This window comes from Aplysia californica, unplaced genomic scaffold, assembly GCF_000002075.1.
Source record: "Aplysia californica isolate F4 #8 unplaced genomic scaffold, AplCal3.0 scaffold00572, whole genome shotgun sequence".
NCBI classification, from domain to species: Eukaryota; Metazoa; Mollusca; class Gastropoda; order Aplysiida; family Aplysiidae; genus Aplysia; species Aplysia californica.
This window is the reverse complement of record NW_004797842.1, coordinates 351,864-371,309: the sequence shown is the minus strand read 5'-3', so window position 1 is coordinate 371,309 and position 19,446 is coordinate 351,864. Positions and strand designations below refer to the sequence as shown.

General features: G+C 42.1%; 3 protein-coding genes across 3 annotated transcripts in view; all 3 read right to left on the bottom strand.

The window, feature by feature from the left end:
* Positions 1-698: 698 nt before the first annotated feature.
* On the bottom strand, positions 699-11,697 carry LOC101851527. Its single transcript, XM_005107058.3, has 6 exons — positions 11,510-11,697; positions 10,008-10,164; positions 8,428-8,570; positions 5,217-5,326; positions 3,546-3,619; positions 699-2,670 (listed from the first exon to the last, which is right to left on the bottom strand). The coding sequence occupies exons 1-6, from the start codon at positions 11,683-11,685 to the stop codon at positions 2,581-2,583; spliced, it is 750 nt and encodes a 249-aa protein (XP_005107115.2). The 5' UTR covers positions 11,686-11,697; the 3' UTR covers positions 699-2,580.
* Positions 11,698-13,482: 1,785 nt separating this feature from the next.
* On the bottom strand, positions 13,483-17,120 carry LOC118478452 (minichromosome maintenance domain-containing protein 2-like). Its single transcript, XM_035972065.1, has 3 exons — positions 16,734-17,120; positions 14,886-15,054; positions 13,483-13,583 (listed from the first exon to the last, which is right to left on the bottom strand). Exons 1-3 carry the CDS (start codon positions 16,782-16,784, stop codon positions 13,483-13,485), a joined length of 321 nt encoding a protein of 106 aa, XP_035827958.1. The 5' UTR covers positions 16,785-17,120.
* Positions 16,867-19,446, bottom strand: part of LOC101852432 (minichromosome maintenance domain-containing protein 2-like) — a 16,820-nt gene continuing 14,240 nt past the window's right edge. Inside the window, exon 13 of the mRNA XM_035972064.1 lies at positions 16,867-16,931. Within this exon, the coding sequence (XP_035827957.1) occupies positions 16,867-16,931 (65 nt within the window). The remainder of the gene's footprint in view (positions 16,932-19,446) is intronic.

The following is a 19,446-nucleotide window of genomic DNA, read 5'->3' as shown; positions in this document are numbered from 1 at the left end:
AGTCAGTTTTAGTAAGAGTTTTACGGCACTTGCAACACAATAAGGTCATATAAGTGTAAAAAATTAGAGGTGTTACAAGAGAGTAACAAACGCAAAAAAGAAAGAGGAGAGATTTATAATAGGACGATAGATGTTTGATAGGAAAGAAGGAGCAAACCACACCAGAGCACCCGCCAACCACCCACAGAGGGAGAGGGGTAAACCCAATCCCATAAACTACTTCAAATGTCAAAAAATAAATAAATAAATAAACATCAGATGCCCGGAAGTGATAAAGTATAATTTTAATACAGATCTCGTCACACAAAGGAAGCTCACACAATAGCAAAGAATTTAAACAATCAACAACTGTAACATTGTCACATTCCAAACTCGAACATCATTCTGTAAAATTAAAATACGGTAACAGCAAAGCAGAACGCAAACTCAGACTATTAGAGCTTTGAAAAGTCCAATGTCATATCCACTTTGAGTAATTATTTTTAAAAAACACATTTTAATTGACATCAGATGGTAATAAGCAGGACAGAAAAGAACAGGAACTACTAGGTCCTTACCAACATCATCAAAGTTTTAGTTTTAGTAAGAGTTTTACAGCACTTGCAACACAATAAGGTCATATAAGTGCCGAAGAATAGATGTGTTACAAGAGAGTAACATACACAAAAAAGAAGGATGAAAGATACGGACGATAGATATCTGATAGGAATCAGGAAAGAAGGAAGGAGCAAACCACACCAGAGCACCCGCCAACCACCCACCTACAACATCATGTTCACGTTTCACTATCTGTGCATTTAATATGTGCATACTTGACGGTACTTTCTGTTTATCCTTTAATGATGTTAAGATAAACAGAAACTACCATCAAGTAGGCACATATATATATAAACAAGCTGGGTATCCCGTTCGATGAACGGACTCCAAAGAACCGATCGTCAAGTCATTGTGGAACCAGTTATGCACTGTTCGTGAACGGAACTCTCACTTGTTTACAATGGCGTCTAAGAAGACGATCTTTCCCAAGATTAGATCTTAACGAAACTAATGAAAAACTGAAAATTAAACTACAGTGACTTCAGACTCCATATATATATCAAATGCACAGATAGTGAAGAAATGCGAACACAGCAAAAAAATGTTTTTCTCCCTGAATGTTATTCTACTACATCATGTACATTCTTTGTATTTAAAACATGTGCTCAACAAAGTTGGTACATATAACTGTCCCCGTGCTTTTATACACCCCGCATAATTTAGCCAAATTTGATCATTTTTTTGCATCATTTTTTTATTATTTTCCTTTATCATTCTTTGTTGAAATGAACAGAATCGCATAATTTCACATTTTTGGGCTCAGTTTGCATAATATCAGAGTCTTTCTTGCATTAAACGACGGGGACAGACATAATGGAAAGCTTTCCCTGACCCACCAATCTCACTATGTGCTGGCTACAGTGCTTGGGTCCTCTATGACAAAGTTCACAAAGTCAGGCCACCGGTACATGAAGGAAACAGTCACACAACACACTCAGCTACATGCACAAAACAAAAAGGAAAAAATACATCTGGCAGTGAACACGCAAAAAAAAAAATGCGAATGTAACTCGCACAATTTATTTGTTGAACAAGAATGGAAGGTTCTAGAATGTCGTACACTACCTGGCACAGACTGAGTGGAACAACACCCACAAGGGGTACGTGGCTGAAGGAAAAGTAGCATCTGGGAATATCTTCTAACAGGCAGGCTGTCCCCGAGGTTTTACGCACCCCGCATAATTTAGAAAAATTTGATCATTTTTTGCACAATTTCTGATTATTTTCCTTTATCAATCTTAGTTAAAATTAAAAAATACAGAAGCCTACATTCATCTAGACGTCTAAATACTTACCTTACAATGAATGCTTCTACAGGACAGATTAACAACATTAACAGAATTGCATAATTTCATATTTTTGGGCTCAGTTTGCATAATTTCAGAATTTGTTTTTCATAAAACCGCAGTGACATCAGGCAGGAGAAAGAGCTCTACTTTACTTTTACTTTGTTTCTCACTCTCGTATCATTTCATGACCAGGGGAAGGACAATTCTTTCGGTCAAGGGCGAGGTGGAAGGCTTTTGTTGTTGTTGTTATGTTATTCCTTTGGAGGACCTCTTTACCGTCATCCAGACAAGTTTTGTGTGGTCTGCCTCGAGCCTTAGGTGAAAGAGTGACACTTTAAAAAAATTTTTTTAGTAGAAGTTTTACGGCGCTCCCACCTGCATAAGGTCATATGAGTGCCAAGAGTGGTCTGTCTATTCCTCTGTCTATTTATTCCTCTGTCTGTTTATTCTTCTGTCTATTTATTTCTCCGTCTGTTTATTCCTCTGTCTATCTATTCCTCTGTCTATTTATTCCTCCGTCTGTTTATTCCTCTGTCTATTCCTCTGTCTATCTATTCCTCTGTCTATCTATTCCTCTGTCTTGACACACCTGGACTGTGCAATCTTTGAGCAATGTATTCCTCTGTCTATCTATTCCTCTGTCTGTTTATTCCTCTGTCTATCTATTCCTCTGTCTATCTATTCCTCTGTCTATCTATTCCTCCGTCTTGACACACCTGGACTGAACGACCTGTGAGCAGAAGCGGAGCAGCTGTATGTGGAGATGTTGTAGGAGCAGGTCTAGCTGTGGGCGGAACACGAGAGACTGTCGCATTCAAAAAGTGTCTCAATATCAAAAATGTGTCTCAAAAGTCAAAATGTGTCTCGTCTCCATCAAAATGTGTCCCAATAGTCAAAATGTGTCGCTCGTCTAAGTCAAAATGTGTCTCGTCTCAGTCAAATGTGTTTCAATAGTCAAAATGTGTCGCAATCAAAATGTGTCTCAATAGTCAAAATGTGTCTCGTCTCAGTCAAAATGTGACACACTTTACTTTTTCAACGCTGAACAAAACATTTGTGAGAAGTCATAATGAAATCAGGCGCTCGTCAAAATAACAAAATCAGGCGCTCGTCAAAATAATGAAATCAGGCGCTCGTCAAAATAATGAAATCAGGGAAATCAGGCGCTCGTCAAAATAACAAAATCAGGCCCTGGTCAAAATAATGAAATCATGCGCTCGTCAAAATAATGAAATCAGGCGCTCATCAAAATAATGAAATCAGGCGCTCGTCAAAATAACAAAATCAGGCGCTCGTCAAAATAATGAAATCAAAGAAACTCAGCCACATTTTTCTGACCGTTGGGAAATTTATTTGTCTATTTCTCTATTTTGGCTGAACACCACCTGTGTCGTTTTAAAAGCACAATTCTGAGTGAAAATCGTTGATTAAAGGCAAAAAAAGAGTAAATTTGTTGTTTCTAAGGACTCTACTACAGCTTTGTAAATCTCCAAACTGTTGAGGCCATTTTCTCGCTAGTTTTACCTCTGATACCCGGCGACCTCCCACCTCCTTCAATCACAAATATCTCCACTTCTATTCAAGATAGATGGGTATTCTTTTCACCAAAAGCAAGTAAAATAAACAGGCTTTCAGACTGAATCTACCAGTAGTGCCTACCTCTTTGCCCAGAAACTGTGGCAGCTGGCTCTCAGGGATGTGAGGCTGTGGCTGGACTTGTAGCACCGACAAACCTGACAGTGAGACAAGAAGAAGATGAACGTCACAAGTACAGTCTAGCTCACACATAGAGAGACACGCATGTCTATAGAGAAACACGCATATAGCAAAATAAACATAATATAGCGAAAGGTTTTTCGGCTTCCAAATTTGTTTGTATACAGATCTCATCATCATCATCCAGTGCCAGATCTGCGACAGACATCGGCGATCATGGTTCTCCATTCATTCCTTTGCTCGGATGTTCTCAAAAAAGCTTCATTTCCTTGATCTTTCCCTGTTACCCATTTGTTTAGGTTCCCTAAGTATGTTGTTCTGGGCCTACCCCAGCCTCGGTTGCCTTCAATTTTGCCAGTGAGAGCTAGATGTTCAAGACCCTTATGTCTATTCAGGTGTCCCAAAAACTGCATTTGTCGTTTCCTGATTGTTTTTAACATTGAGCGTCCCACGTGGGCTTCATCAAGCACTACCTCATTTGATTTCTTTTCCTTCCACGATACTCATAGCAGTCTCCTAAGAAACCACATTTCTGTTGCCTCTATTTTATTTTCACTGTCTTTAGTGATTGTCCAGCATTCTATATAGATCTAGATCTATACAGTGGAAACCATAGATAACAGGCCTGGTAATAACAAGGATCCGGTAATAACAGGGGTTTTTTAAATCCCCGATTTTTCCCACTCTTTGTCTCTATTAAAAGTTATTGGCAATAACAGGGCCTCATCGGAGCCCAGCCGGTTATAGCAGGGACAAAGGCTCGTTAACAATGCGTAAAAAGTAAGAGAGAGAGAGAGAGAGAGAGAGTAACGCAGTGATGGAGCAAGCCCCGCAAGCCACGCCACTGCAAGCACACGCAGCGGGTGAAGCGAGAGAGGGCTGCGGTGTGCTGCAGACTTCGACCAAGCCCTAAGCCGAGCTAAACGCCCGCGTTATGCGTCATGCGCAGGCCATGGGAAACTACCCATGAACAAATACAGCTAGATTAGCCCACAAAGGCTTACTCCCCTTGCATTTCTTATTTAACAGGTATCTGATATAACAGGACTTTTTCTCTGTTTTCTGGTCCTATCGTCCCTGTTATATCAGGTTTCCACTGTATATACAACGTACTCTTTGCATCTAAAACACACACAGTGAAATTCGTAAATATAACAAAACGATGTTTGCATCCAGCTGATTTTTCTAGGTGTGTGTTAGCAAGTAGATGTGTCCCTTCTTGCTGTTCAGAAAGAAACAACCATGACAATGTAGCTCTGACTGAATTCTCCAAACTGTAAGAAAAAATTCCTGCCACTTGTTGTCAATGTTTTGTGCTCCCATTGATTCAATGTCGACTATTCTGCGGTAAGCTGACAAAAAGTCTTTTTTTTTTCATTTAAGCGTCAAAATTTTATATTTGCTAAATTGAAAGCTTAATCAGTTACCCGACTTGTGTGAAAAGAATCAAAGTGAAACTCTCAAATTTCGGAAGACTATTTTTCATTGTAAAGGTTTACTGTAAAGAAGAATTTTAAGAGGTGCTGGGACCCAAGGAAAACATCAGCTTAACGGGAGATCAACTCGAGTGAGTTCAACACAAGCAAAGTCGACTGTATGCTGCTACTCTCTCACCGAATCTTGCGGTGAGACATTCCTCGTACAGGTAGATGGCCATCACAGCGTCCTCCTCCCTCACCACAGACGACAGCTTCAGCTTGGCAAACCCAACGGCCAGAGACGTCCTGAGGGAAACAGCGGGATACATTCATCTTTATTATCGTTATACAGTGGGTGTCGCATTCAACGAGGTAGCTAGGACCGGCTTGTTGTCCTCGTTGGATCCGACCTCTCGTTGAACGTGACTGAGGCTGAAGAAAAGAAAGGAGACAAGTTATTATATTACACGATGTACCAATACCAGTAATTGAAACAATTGTTCCCCCTGATGACAAAAATCTCAAACAGCATTAGTGTGCGCGTGTCTGAGCGAGGCACACTAGATCTAGCAATACAATGTGTTAGGAATCGAGGATGGGCCTTGTGCTTCGCGTGAGATAGAGAGAAAGGAGAAAAATTCTTTGCTTTTGGGGCCACTAATTGCTTTTATTTGGTTATCGCGACCTCGTTGAAAGCGACTTCGGTCTGTTTGCAACCTCGTTGGAGCTGACGTACATTTACAAAGATATATAGAGGAAAAAATCAGGGATTGAGGATAGCCTCGTTGGAGCCGACTTCTCGTTGAAAGCGACACCCACTGTATGTGTCACAACGTAGTGGAATCAGGCGCTCATTAACTTTTGGACATACGAGGTTAATTATTGTTATTATCTTAAAGCCATTTTGTTTGCCTTTCTATTGGGGAAAAAATATCCATCAATGTTGAATAGAAGTTGCGAAATTTGCGATAGGAGGTCAGGGTCGCCTGGTTTCAGATTTAAAATTAGCGAGAAAATGGCCGCCAAAGTTTGGTACTTTTCATAACTTAACAGTCCTTGAAAAGTGAAAATTTACATTCTTTGTGCCTTTAATCAATGCTTTTCAGTAAAATCCATGAAGAAATGTTCAAATGGATGAAAAAGGTGGTGAGTCAAAAAAAATAAAAATTAAAAAAAACTGCACAACAGCCAGAAAAATGCCAATTTCTTTGATTTCATCATTTTGAGGAGCGCCTGATTTCACCACAATGTCTCTCATATACAGCAGAGAATTTTAAAAATGAAACTTGGTAAAATGTAAAAAAATATTGTGTTAAATACATTCAACGTTTCGCCCGACTCCGGGCTTCATCGGGAACATTAAAAAAATACTATTACATCTAATGACTACACTAGCTATAGAAACCACTATACCATTATTATTATTATCATCATCATTATTATTATTAATATTAAGTAACTGATTGTTAGTTCGTTTGAGTAACGAGAAGAAAGAGCCTTCACACAATAACTGAACTGTCATGTAGTGCAGAGAAAAAACAAACACAGAAAATATACTGGGAAAATCAAGATATTTTAGGACTTCCCAGTCGTGTCCTTACTTTAACCATCCGCCCGCACCACATAAAGGCAATAGAAACACAGATGAAAAATGTTAGTTAAGTCTGACTAAGGGCAAAGATACCTCACCCTACGGCTATACCGTAGGCTATACTATCTTTGCTAAGGGTTTGTTTGCTTTAGTAAGGTTTTACTGCGCTCGCAACTGCATAAGATCATATGAACGCCAAGGGGTGGATGTCAACAGAGAAGTCCAAACGTGGGAATCAGGCTTACTCTGCTCACCTCTTTAGCCTTAACAGTACAAAGTCTGCTTCAACTATCAAGGCACCCCGGAAATAGCAGTTCACAAGAGAGTGACAAACATACAAATGAAGTAAAGGAAAAATGACGATAGTAAGGATGAGGAAAGAGAAAGTATAAAAGGACCTTTATTATCATCAATCATCACTATTATTAATTAACTGATTGTTAGTTTGTCTGAGTAAAGAGAAGAGCTTTCACACAGTCACTGAACTGTCCGGTAGTGCAAAGAAAAGTAAAACAAGACACAGAAAATATACTGGAAAAACCAAGATGCAGGACTTCCAAGCAGTGCCCTTACTTTCCATCCTCCAGGACCTTACTTTCCATCCTCCAGGACCTTACTTTCCATCCTCCAGGACCTTACTTTCCATCCTCCAGGACCTTACTTTCCATCCTCCAGGACCTTACTTTCCATCCCCCAGGACCTTACTTTCCATCCTCCAGGACCTTACTTTCCATCCCCCAGGACCTTACTTTCCATCCTCCAGGACCTTACTTTCCATCCTCCAGGACCTTACTTTCCATCCTCCAGGACCTTACTTTCCATCCTCCAGGACCTTACTTTCCATCCTCCAGGACCTTACTTTCCATCCTCCAGGACCTTACTTTCCATCCCCCAGGACCTTACTTTCCATCCTCCAGGACCTTACTTTCCATCCCCCAGGACCTTACTTTCCATCCTCCAGGACCTTACTTTCCATCCTCCAGGACCTTACTTTCCATCCTCCAGGACCTTACTTTCCATCCTCCAGGACCTTACTTTCCATCCCCCAGGACCTTACTTTCCATCCCCCAGGACCTTACTTTCCACCCCCCAGGACCTTACTTTCCATCCCCCTGGACCTTACTTTCCATCCCCCAGGACCTTACTTTCCATCCTCCAGGACCTTACTTTCCATCCTCCAGGACCTTACTTTCCATCCCCCAGGACCTTACTTTCCATCCCCCAGGACCTTACTTTCCATCCTCCATGACCTTACTTTCCACCCCCCAGGACCTTACTTTCCATCCTCCAGGACCTTACTTTCCATCCCCCAGGACCTTACTTTCCATCCCCCAGGACCTTACTTTCCATCCCCCAGGACCTTACTTTCCATCCGCCCGGACCACATAAAGGCAATAGAAACACTGATGAAAAATGTTCGTTAAGTTTGAGTAAGGGTTTTAAAGCAATAGCAACACAAACAGGTGACAAGTGCCAAAGATTAGAGGACTTGCGAGAGAGTATCATACGAAAAGGGGAGACAAGGACTGTACTGCCGTAAGCTGACAAATAGCCTTTTTTTTTAAACAGCGGTTTCGAGAAAAAGAGGGTTTTTTTTTACAGCGTAACCATTGAAAAATAGTTCTTCCAAAATTTGAATTCGATTTTATTAAAAACCTAGTCAGTTTCACTTTGATTTTTTCACACAAGTTAGGTAACTAAGAAGGCTTTTGATTTAGCAAATAAAAAATGTTGGCGCCAAAATGAAAACGAGGGTGTTTTGTTACACAAGAGAGCGCGACGTCACAATCCGGGGGCCGGACAAGATCTGACTCACAGCGCGTGTATGGCCGAGGTGGGCACGTCAGAGCCTGAGAGACCCGAACTGCGCGCCATGCGGCACGCCGTGTAGTAGTTGTGAAGCAACATCTCTGCCTCCACCGTCATCTCTGGCTCTGTCGCACGGGCCATGGACAGGAGCTGGTGGAGGGGGGGGGGGGGGAGGGGTGAGGAGGGGGAGGGGGTGAGGAGAGGGAGGGGGGTGTGTATGACAGTGAATAGAAAATGGAAAGGGGGGTGTATTGTGTGTGTGTGTGTGTGTGTGTGCGTGAATGTGTGTTTTGGTGTATATGACAGGGGATGGGGAGGGGGGTGTATGTGTGTGTGTGGTTTTTTTTTGGGGGGAGTGCATTTGTGTGCGTGTATCTGTTTGTTGATGCAGGATCTGATGTTTTAATGTTGGATGTCCCTGATTGAGTTTTGGAAAAATTTGGCAAGCCTAACAATGAATGGCACATGAATTTCCCCTTCATCTTTACTACCCTTTTTTCTCCCCTTCCCCCCCTCCCCCCCAACACACACATGCACAAACACACACATGCGCATACACACACACACATATCAAAACACACACACACACACATGCCCTCCCCCCAAAAAAAAACACATACGTGGCTGCAAAATGATGTTTTGCCCATTCAGTCCTGGTTTGAAACAAAACTCACAAGCTTGGTTCAGTCCTCCGGTTCTAAACTCCATATCCTGGCGGGCCAGGAAGGGGGGGTAGAGGTGCAATTACAGATTAGACGTTACCCCATCTATGTGAGCCCTGAGCGATGCAGATGGTCAGGCTGGTGTTGGTGTGAAATCTCACGAGTGCCAGTGAAAGTGCCAGAGTGGCAATCCAGCAAGGAAACTTTCATTGGTAGCCAGAGGCCAGAGGTGTGAAATTAGTTTGACCAATGCCTGACGCCCTGATCGCACAGCCAGCCAAGAAAAGAGTTTCTTGAATCGATGTTACATGATGGCAGTGAGGGATGGCATTGGTTGACTGTGCTTGTTACACCGATGGGTGGGGCAAAGGGTGGAAGCAAAGGAGATGCTCAAACGTTTCTGTTTTTAATAGGTCAAACAGTGGGTCCTACGAAATGCATGCACTGGTGGTAATTGGATAACTAAGACTGACGCATGTCATCATCAGAGAGCACAGCAGTTGAGAGGTGTGAAGTTTTTACCACCTGCAATTGCTTGCCGACCGGACAAGCGACCCTTGATCCCTCCAGCTGGGCCTTTGATTCCCCCCCCCTTCCATCTCCCCACTAAATTCCCTTTCCATCTCCCCACTAAATTCCCCTTCCATCTCCCCACTAAATTCCCCTTCCATCTCCCCACTAAATTCCCCTTCCATCTCCCCACTAAATTCCCCTGTCTAAGACACAATTTTCTTCTGGCTCCCTTGCGATTCGGTCTGACACAGGTTCGACTGTATTAGCATTATTTTTATTATTACTATTATTATTACTCATGGTGACAGGTGAATACCTGCTCTATATACAGCATCTATTATTATTATCAGTATTATTATTATTATATCATTATTATTTCTATTATAATTACGTCATGTTGACAGTTAAGTACCTGCTCTATATCCTGCACCTGCAACACGTCCGGCTCCTCGATGACATCACAACCTGCCTCCGACCACGAGACCAGCGTGTGCACGGCCGCCTCCACAACCGTCTCATCTGCCACTCCCACATCTGTCGTGTCTAGGAAGCTGATGAAACTGAACGAGCTGACGGGATGGAGAAGAATTTACAGAAGAGTGATGTTGACGGATGTAGATGTTGGTGCACTACTGGTATTTTCTGGATCAATAAAAAAAACTGTAGTATCTTCAACACGACATTTGCTACTTGCTTGAGAGTTTATTCAGAACTGAATTGCCGTGATTCATCAGAGATTCGTGCTTAACACACCTTAATGGTCACACGATACACACAGATATAAAGGACATAACTCGCATACAACGACCACAACCATACACAGTTACTCTCTTTCTTGACAATACAATCTCACCGACCACACCCACGTCTGCCGTGTCTAGGAAGATGATGAAACTGAATGAGCTGACGGGTGGAAAAGAATTTACAGAAGAGTGAAGCCCGGGGATGTAGATCAAGATGTTGGTGCACTACCTGTCTTTTCTGGATCAATCACAAAAACTTGCTTTCAAGGAAAAAAATATCTATTTATCTCGGATACAAGTCAAGATATTGGCGGTTGAAGGAGGTGAGGGTTACTTGATTTCAGAGGCATAATTAGCGAGAGAATGACCGCCAAAGTTTATTTATTTCCAAAGCTTGAGAGTCTGTGGGAACCTAAAATTTACATCTTTTATGCCTTAATTCAATGTTTTTCAGTAAAATCCACTCAGAAATGTGTTCTATAATGGGCATGAAAGGTGTTGAGCGAAAAAATAAAAAGACGATAAAAATTCCCACACCTGCATAAAAATGGCAGTTTCTTCACTTTCATTATTTTGACGAGCGTCTGATTTCACCACGCTGCCGCACATTTTCTTTTCTAACATGCATTTCAACCTTCCCCCAATACTTTTCAAGGCGCCTGTCACCCCAATGGCACCTTTCAAGGCCCCCAAACCAAAAGTCTTACTCTAGTGAGGGTGCGGTGGTGGAGCGGTTAGTACGCTCGTCTCCGAAGCTGAAAGTCCGGGTTCGAGCTTCGGTTCGGACATGGATTTTTTTCGCCCTCTCCTGCCCAAACAGCAGTAATGGGTACCTGACTTCCAGTTGAGGAAGTAAAGGCGGCGTGGAAAGGAACTGGCCACCCTACCACAATATGCTTAAGACCCAGGAAGTTGTCTCACTAACAAGGCAATCCCCAAAAGTCTGGATCAGACGCGGGGAACCACTTTAGTCTAGTGTTAGTAGAGGTTTTAAGGCACTCGAAACTGCATAAGGTCATATGAGCGCCAGAAGATTAAAGGTGTTACAAGAGAGCGACAAACACAAAAAAGAAGGAGAGATAAGGACGATAGATGTTTCATAGGAAAGAAGAAGCAAACCACACCAAAGCACCCACTAACCACCCACGGGAACCACTTTACTTTTCCTCACTCTAGTAAAGGTTTGGCTAGAGGCCCCGTATCAGCGGCTGGCAGAAGTAGGTCGGCCTTCCTCCCTCGGCTGGGCGTTGTGCTGGGGTCACAGTACGCCCACGCCTGACAGCGCAGCGGCAGCACTTCCTGCGGGGACACGCCTCCCTGGCCACCGGCCGGCACATCCACAAACATCTTTTGGCTGGACAGTACTGTGGAGGTGAGATCAGTCCGGCCAAGGATTGTTATAAAAAAGAAAGAAAAAATAAAGAAAACTAAAGAGTAATGACTATATATCATCATGTGTCACGACACGGTGGAATCAGGCTCTCCTCAATTTTTGGGCCTGATTTCACCATTACGCCTCATATATACAATCAACACTGTCTAAATTTAACACCCGGTGTCAAAGAGAAAAGTGGCCACCTTGGACAAGTGGCCATCTTACAGTGTCATTCTAATGTTTCATTTTTTGTTTTAGTAAGAGTTTTACAGCACTTGCAACACAATAAGGTCATATAAGTGCCAAAAATTAGAGGTGTTACCAGAGAGTAACGTACACAAAAAAGAAGGAGGAGAGATAAAGACGACAGATGTTTGGTAGGAAAGAAGAAGCAAACCACACCAGAGCACCCGCCAACCACCCACCCATTCTAATGTAAAAACCATGCGAGAGGAGAAATGGGAAATGTCTGTTTGTACAGGTGATGGTCTTTTACAGGTGGCCATTAGACCAGGTTTTACTTCATATGCACTCATAGCTATTCTTTACCATTTCTAGAGTAGCCCTGCAAGAAGATACACTTCCACAACTTGTTAGTAAAGGTGTTATATATCTCATCAGTCAACTGGTCACATGTACTAGCTCTGTGGGCGTACCTTCTACAGAATACTTATACCTAAAAATGATGAACACCAATGGATTTTATGTTCATTTCTCTTTTATTTCACATATATTTACTTTGCTATATCTAGTCCTTATAGTAAGCGAGCTATAACCATTCAAAAAGCAGACAGTGTCATACGCAGCCACTGAGGACATTTTCTTAGCACATGCGGTGGTCTTATGGTTAGCAGTCAAGGGGTTCATCGGGGGTATTGCTTGCATGTGCTCAAGAAATTTTTTTTTTTCAACATTCAAATTCGAAACCAATATTGCCTCATGTAATCCAAGCTCAGAGTATTTCTATGAAAGATCATCCCTTCCAAACTTGACATTTCCCAAATTCCTGTCCCTAGACTATTCAAATATTGTTAGCCCTAAGTGCACCAGCCTCACAGGACCTCAAGATATACTCCTTGGGTTAGTTGACCTGCCTTGCAGATTCAAAGAGTGAATGCGAGAGTTTTGCAAGATTTGCTTCACATAATAAAGACTGAACGACTGACATGTCCATAAGTTGTTTCTGAACACTTGCCACTTCTTCATCATCATCATCATCATCCAGTGCCAGATCTGCGACAGACATCGGCGATCATGGTTCTCCATTCATTCCTTTGCTCGGATGTTCTCAAAAAAGCTATGTTTCCCTGATCTTTCCCACTTCTTAAAAATAAAAAAACCCAATAGGGGACATTCAAGGATACAACATGATACGATTGCATAACAAGGAACAAACCTACTGGGGCTGATTTTGGTGTAGTGTACGTTAACTTATAAGACTCTAAAATTGGTTGCTTTTAAGGACAAGCGGGCTAACCCAGATTTTGGGAGTTTCCAGAACTCTGGACCTACACCAAAAGTGGGCATTTCCCTACCTCTAGCAGAAGTTTGGTTTTAGTGTTGTGTATATTTTTTTGGTTAAAGAGAAAACTCTCCTGGTCTTTTAAATGAAACTGAACAAGGGGCAAAAACTTTACTTCGATTTTCTCAAAACAGCATTTTGTCGGGATAGCCCCCTTGTGCTTAAAAGCGACCAGTTCCCAACTGCCGAAACCAGGACTGTCCCGAGACATTCAGGCCAGTTGTTGGTGAGCCTGCATGGCACAAAGTCAGTACTTGCCGGCTTGCAGCTGGTCCCGCCCTTGTTTCTGCCAGGCCCCGAGATCCCCAGTGGGGCACACACCGCCCGACGCCAGCGACAACGACCCGGCTGTGGACAAACAGCGAGGCTCAGGAAACTGTACCTACGTAACTGTGACATCCACAGTAAACTGTACCTACGTAACTGTGACATCCACAGTAAACTGTACCTACGTAACTGTGACATCCACTGTAAACTGCACATACATAACTGTGACATCCACAGTAAACTGTACATACATAACTGTGACATCCACAGTAAACTGTACATACATAACTGTGACATCCACAGTAAACTGTACCTACGTAACTGTGACATCGAGAACTTTTCAGACACTCCCCCATGGAAATGTAGTACACAAAGGAACTCACAGTTTCATGACCTCAGTGCTTTCTGGTCGTAACTCCATTTTTTTAACAGTGAAAACAGTTCATAACAAAAAGAGTGAGAATAAGAAGAAATCACATTTTCACTGTTAAAAAAATGGAGATATGACAAGAAAGCACTGAGGTCGCGATTTAGGATCATATTGTTGAATACATCTTGTATCAAGACTTTTTGTATCATTCGATCTGAAGTTGAGCAAAATGTGAAAAATTTCAGAAACCTTGACTTTCAGATTTATGTGGAAAATCGACACCTCTGTAATATTAAGAAATAATGTATATTAGCACAACAACCCCCCCCCCCCCCCCACCATCACCACCAAAAATGTGAGGCAGCGTGGTGAAATCAAGCGCTCGTCAAAATGATGAAAGTGAAGGAATCTGTATTTCTAAGGACGTTGGGCAATTTTTTTGGATTTTTTTTTTTTAGGCTCAACATCTTTTAAGTCCATTTAAAAACATTCACGTGTGGATTTTACTGAATAACGTCGAACAAAGACACAAAAAATGTAAATTTGCAGTTTCCAAGGACTTTCAAGCTTTGGTAGTCACCAAAACTTGTCGACCATTTTCTCGCTAATTTTACTTCTGAAACCAAGCAACACCATCTCCTTCAATTGCAAATATCTCGACTCATATTCAAAGATAGAAGTGTAATGTTTTTAACGTTAGCAAGACAAATGAACATGCTTTATGACGATACCAATAACCCCACATGCCCAAAAATTGACGAGCGCCTGATTACACCACATCGCAACACAAATGGTTTTGTTTTTTTCGTAGGAGTTTTACGGCACTTGCAACACAGTAAAGGTCATATAAGTGCCGAAGAAAAGACGTGTTACAAGAGAGTGACAAACACAAAAAGAAGAAGGAAAGATACGGACGATAGATGTTTCATAACAAAGTAGGACCAAACCACACCCGAGCACCTTCCACCCACCCAGCACACAAAAGTCTGCGGTACACATGGCGTTGTCCTCACCTTGTATGAAGTAAGGAGGCCAGGAGGTACAGTCCTTCCTCACGGTGGCACAGAGGGGCGTGGTCGCGGACACAGGGAACACCCGCGCGGAAAACTGTTGAGCGTAAGTCATCAGGGCACGGATCTGAGACACCTCTTTTCCCAGAGCCAGTACGTGCATCAGATGCTTCTGTTGGTTTAGTTTTAGTAAGAGTTTTACGGCACTTGCAACACAATGAGGTCATATAAGTGCCGAAGATTAGAGGTGTTACAAGAGAGTAACAAACACAAAAAAGAAGGAGGGGAGATAAAGAAAATAGATGTTTGATAGGAAAGAAGAAGCAAACCACACCAGAGCACCCACCAACCACCCATAAAGCTTCTGTTGGATAGGGGGAATTCAAGGAAAACACATAAAAAATGTCCAGACTTTCATCAACAGATGTATGAGGAGGATTCTAAGAATTAAGTGGCAGGATAGAGTAAGAAATAAAGAGCTGTGGGATAAATCAGCCCATTTACAATTCTACTTTGCATAAGAACATGCTTTTTTGGGTGTTTTTTTTTTTATAGTAGAGGGTTTTACGACGCATAAGGTCATATGAGCGCCAAGGGGTGGATGTCAACAGAGAAGTCTTTACAGGGAATCAGGCTTAGACTGCTCACCTCTCTAGCTTCAACAGTACAGAGTCTGCTTCGACTATCAAGGCACCCCGGAAATAGCAGGTCACAAGAGAGTGACAAACATACAAAAGAAGTAGAGGAAAATGACAATAGTAAGGATGAGGAAGGAAAAAGCAGCAGTTCCCTGTTGTAGATCAGGCACAGTTGTGAGCGTGACATGAGTCAGCCCATTTACAATTCTACTATGCTTGAACGAGAAATGTCCCCCCTTTGGGAATGACCTAAAGACACTACGGTCAGTAGCACTGCCCAGAAGGGGGGGGGGGAGGGGGGAGGAGGCATCTAGACAATTTCAACAATAGTAGTAAATCACATAGGACAAGCTGTACAGTGTGGATATGCACTATATACATGCAACTGTTATCCTTATTTCTAACTGAAGTGTACATGTCTGGGTTTTCAATATCATGCTCATACTGTGCTGGAACAACATAGAGGGAACTGCTGCTTTTTCTTTCCTCATCCTTACTATCGTCATTTTTTCGTCTACTTCTTTTGTATGTTTGTCACTCTCTTGTGAACAGCTATTTCCGGGGTGCCTTTTTAGTCAAAGCAGACTTTGTGCTGTTGAAGCTAGAGTAAGCCTGATTCCCTGTAAGGACTTCTCTGTTGACATCCACCCCTCGGAGCTCATATGACCTTATGCAGTTGCGAGCGCCGTAAAACCTTACTAAAACTAATGCACTTACTATTATCCTTATTTCTAACCTGTCCCCATCGTTTTAGGCAAAACAAATTCTGAATTAAAGCAAGCTGAACCCAAAAAATGTTAATGTGACATTATGCGATTCTGTTAATTTTAACAATGAATGATAAAGGAAAATAATCAGAAATTATGCACAAAAAAAAATTCAAATTTTGCTAAACTATGCGGGGTGCATAAAACCACGGGGACAGTTTAACTGAAGTGTATATACGTCTTGGCCTCTTCCCAGGTTCTCATGTCCTCTGGGTCACCAGCTATCCGCTACACTTCCTAGATGAAACGGTCTCAGTTTTAGTTTTAGTAAGAGTTTTACGGCACTTGCAACACAATAAGGTCATATAAGTGCCCCAGATTAGAGGTGTTCCAAGAGAGTAACAAACAAAACAGAAGGAGAGGAGATAAAGACGACAAATGTTTGATAAGAAAGAAGGAGCAAACCACACCAGAGCATCCGCCAACCACCCACATGAAAGGGTCACCTGAGGGTCAAGGCAGACGCTGATCAGCAGCACCAGCTTCAGCTTCAGCATGGCTCCCCGGCTCAGCACCTGCTCTGTAACATAAAGTCGCTGACAGTGAGACAGGCTCAAAGAAGGGAAGAAAGGGTGTGGTCTACTTCGCTGTGATCACCAGACAAGCCAGAATCACGTGAAATAAGTGAACAAACTCAGTGTAGCCTAGTGAGTGTAGGAGAATAAGGGAGCACGGGGGGTATATAAACAGACGTGAAGGTTGAACCGGCCTTCCGAGCCAGGACTTAAATCCAGGCTGATCAGGGATCGACGCTACTGGTGGGTCGACACAGTGGATGGAGCTCCGGACCTGTAAGACCCACACACATCGTTCCGCGCTCGAAACTGTGAGTATTGAAAACAACGTTGATAGACTAACGAGTAGAATCTAGGATTAGATAGCAGTTATCATCTCATTACAAAGGGCTAGGAAAGTTTAGTTTGAAAAGAGGCAATAAAAGAAGTTCTAAAAGAACTTGGAGAAAGGGCTTAGATTCCGACCTAGAGGAGATAAAATACAGAGGGGTGGAGGTGGAGACTATAGCCCAGGACAGAAGTAGATGGAGAGCTTCTGTTAGTGGCCTATACTCCAGCACAGGGGCAGAAATGCTGATGATAATGATGGGGAAAGCTTAGTACTGTAAAGTCTGTAACAACATGATATGTGTCACAATGCAGTAGAATGAAGCGTTCGTCAATTTTTGGGCATTTGGAGTTATTGGGGTCATCTGAATACTTATTTATTTGCCTTGCTTTCAATGAAAAAATACCCATCTATCTCAAATAGAAGTCTAAACATTTGCGATTGAAGGGAGTGGAGTCAACAGGTTTCAGTGATGAAATTAGCAAGAAAATGGCTGCCAAAGTTCGGTAACTTCAATAGCTTGAGAGTCCTTGAAAACTAAAAAATTACAAATTTTATGCCTTTAATCAACGTTTTTCCGTAACATTCACATTGGAAATGTTTTTTTCTATGAAAATTAAAGGTGTTGAGCCAAAAAAAAAAAAAAAAATTTGATAAAAATTGCTAAACTGACTGAAAAATGCCTGTTTCTTTGATTTCCTTATTTTGACAAGCGCCTGATTTGACCATGCTGCCTCACAAATATATATAGCCCAGTACATGGAGAGCTCTTGTTAGTGGCCTATACTCCAGCACAGGGTGAGAGAGGCTGATGACAACGATGGTGAAAGTTTTGAGTTGTTAGGTCGGGAACAACTTGATATATATGAGAGGCATCGTGGTGAGATCAGGCGCTCCTCAAAATAAAGAAACCAAAGAAACCGTCTTTTTCCCAACGACTTGGGATTTTTTTTTTCAACACCTTTTAGGTCCACTTAAAAACATATTTCTGTGTGAATTTTACAGGGAAAAGTTGATTAAAGGCACAAAAAGTATAAATTTTCAGCTTCCAAAGATTATCTATCTATGGCAGTCGGCATACTTTGGTGCAATTTTCTCATTAATTTTACATCTGAAACCAGGCGACCCCACCACATTCAATCCCAAATATCTCGACTTCTATTCAAGATACGTGGATACTTTTTTTTCGTCAAAAGCAAGACAAAAGAACGGGCTATTAGATGATATCAATAACTCGAATAAATGTCCCAAAATTGACGAGCGCCTGATTCCAGTGCGTCATGACACATATGGTACAATAAAGTTAGGCAAGGGGTAAAGTAAAGAAAGGAAAGAAGGAAATGAAAGACATAACGTTAGAGTTACAGGATTACGTTTAGTATGGGTACATAGAGAGGCAAAGTTTAGTGACAATAAACTGACAGCAAAGACAATGAATGAATGTGAGATGAGGCGACAGAATTGTAAGAAAAAACATTGGGGAAAAAACCAAAGTGTCACAACATTGTTTTCTCTCAATCAGGATGTACTCTTGACCTAAGCAAAGATTACAAAGGCTAATCCAACACATTCACTCTCACTTATGGGAGTTGGAAACCCACGCTACGAGAGAATAGAATACACAGTACATGCTGCATAGGCCTACTGTTAACAACAGGCAGGCTTAAAAAATTATGAAACATGGTAAACCAACTCACCTCCGAATCTATAGGTGGGGGGCCCCGTAATTTTACTATGGGGGAGCAAAGAATACACCTGCCGTGATACTGCGTGTCGTAAGAGGCGACTAAAAGTGCATAGGTCTTGTTGCCCGAAAAGTGACAGTTTGCGGAGGGCCAACTACCCGACCCGGTAAAAAACAGTCCGTTACAGAAACACGGACAAACACAGCTTTTTATTTTTCGATCTTGGGAGACGGAGGAGCTTCTGTATCAGCAGGAACAAGGAAGGACAGCGGAAAATCACAGAAATCGATGTACAGAAAAGTGAGAAGACACGAAATAACAGCAAGAGACTAGCCCCAGGATAGAAAAAGGTGGAAAATGTTTGTCCGTGGCCTATACCCTGGTGCACGGAGAGAAAGGCAATGATGATGATGATGATGATGATGATGATGAAATGATGAAGATAAAGATGATGAAGATAAAGATGATGAAGATGAAGATGATGAAGATGAAGATGAAGATGATGAAGGTGAAGATGAAGATGAAGATGATGAAGATGAAGATGATGAAGATGATGATGATGATGATGATGATGATGATGATGATGATGTCACTCCCCCTGACTACTCAGGAGACCCCCACCACCACACCC

Coding starts and splice junctions, on each gene's coding strand:
- LOC101851527 (XM_005107058.3), bottom strand. CDS start 11,685: ATGTTTGTGGATGTGCCGGCCGGTGGCCAGGGAGGCGTGTCCCCGCAG. Junction 5,327..8,427: donor ACCTCGGCCATACACGCGCT/GTGAGTCAGATC, acceptor TGTTTCCCTCAG/GACGTCTCTGGCCGTTGGGT. Junction 2,671..3,545: donor CACAGTTTCTGGGCAAAGAG/GTAGGCACTACT, acceptor TTCCGCCCACAG/CTAGACCTGCTCCTACAACA.
- LOC118478452 (XM_035972065.1), bottom strand. CDS start 16,784: ATGCTGAAGCTGAAGCTGGTGCTGCTGATCAGCGTCTGCCTTGACCCT. Junction 15,055..16,733: donor GCGTCTGCCTTGACCCTCAG/GTGACCCTTTCA, acceptor CTAAACCAACAG/AAGCATCTGATGCACGTACT. Junction 13,584..14,885: donor GCCTCCTTACTTCATACAAG/GTGAGGACAACG, acceptor GTTTGTCCACAG/CCGGGTCGTTGTCGCTGGCG.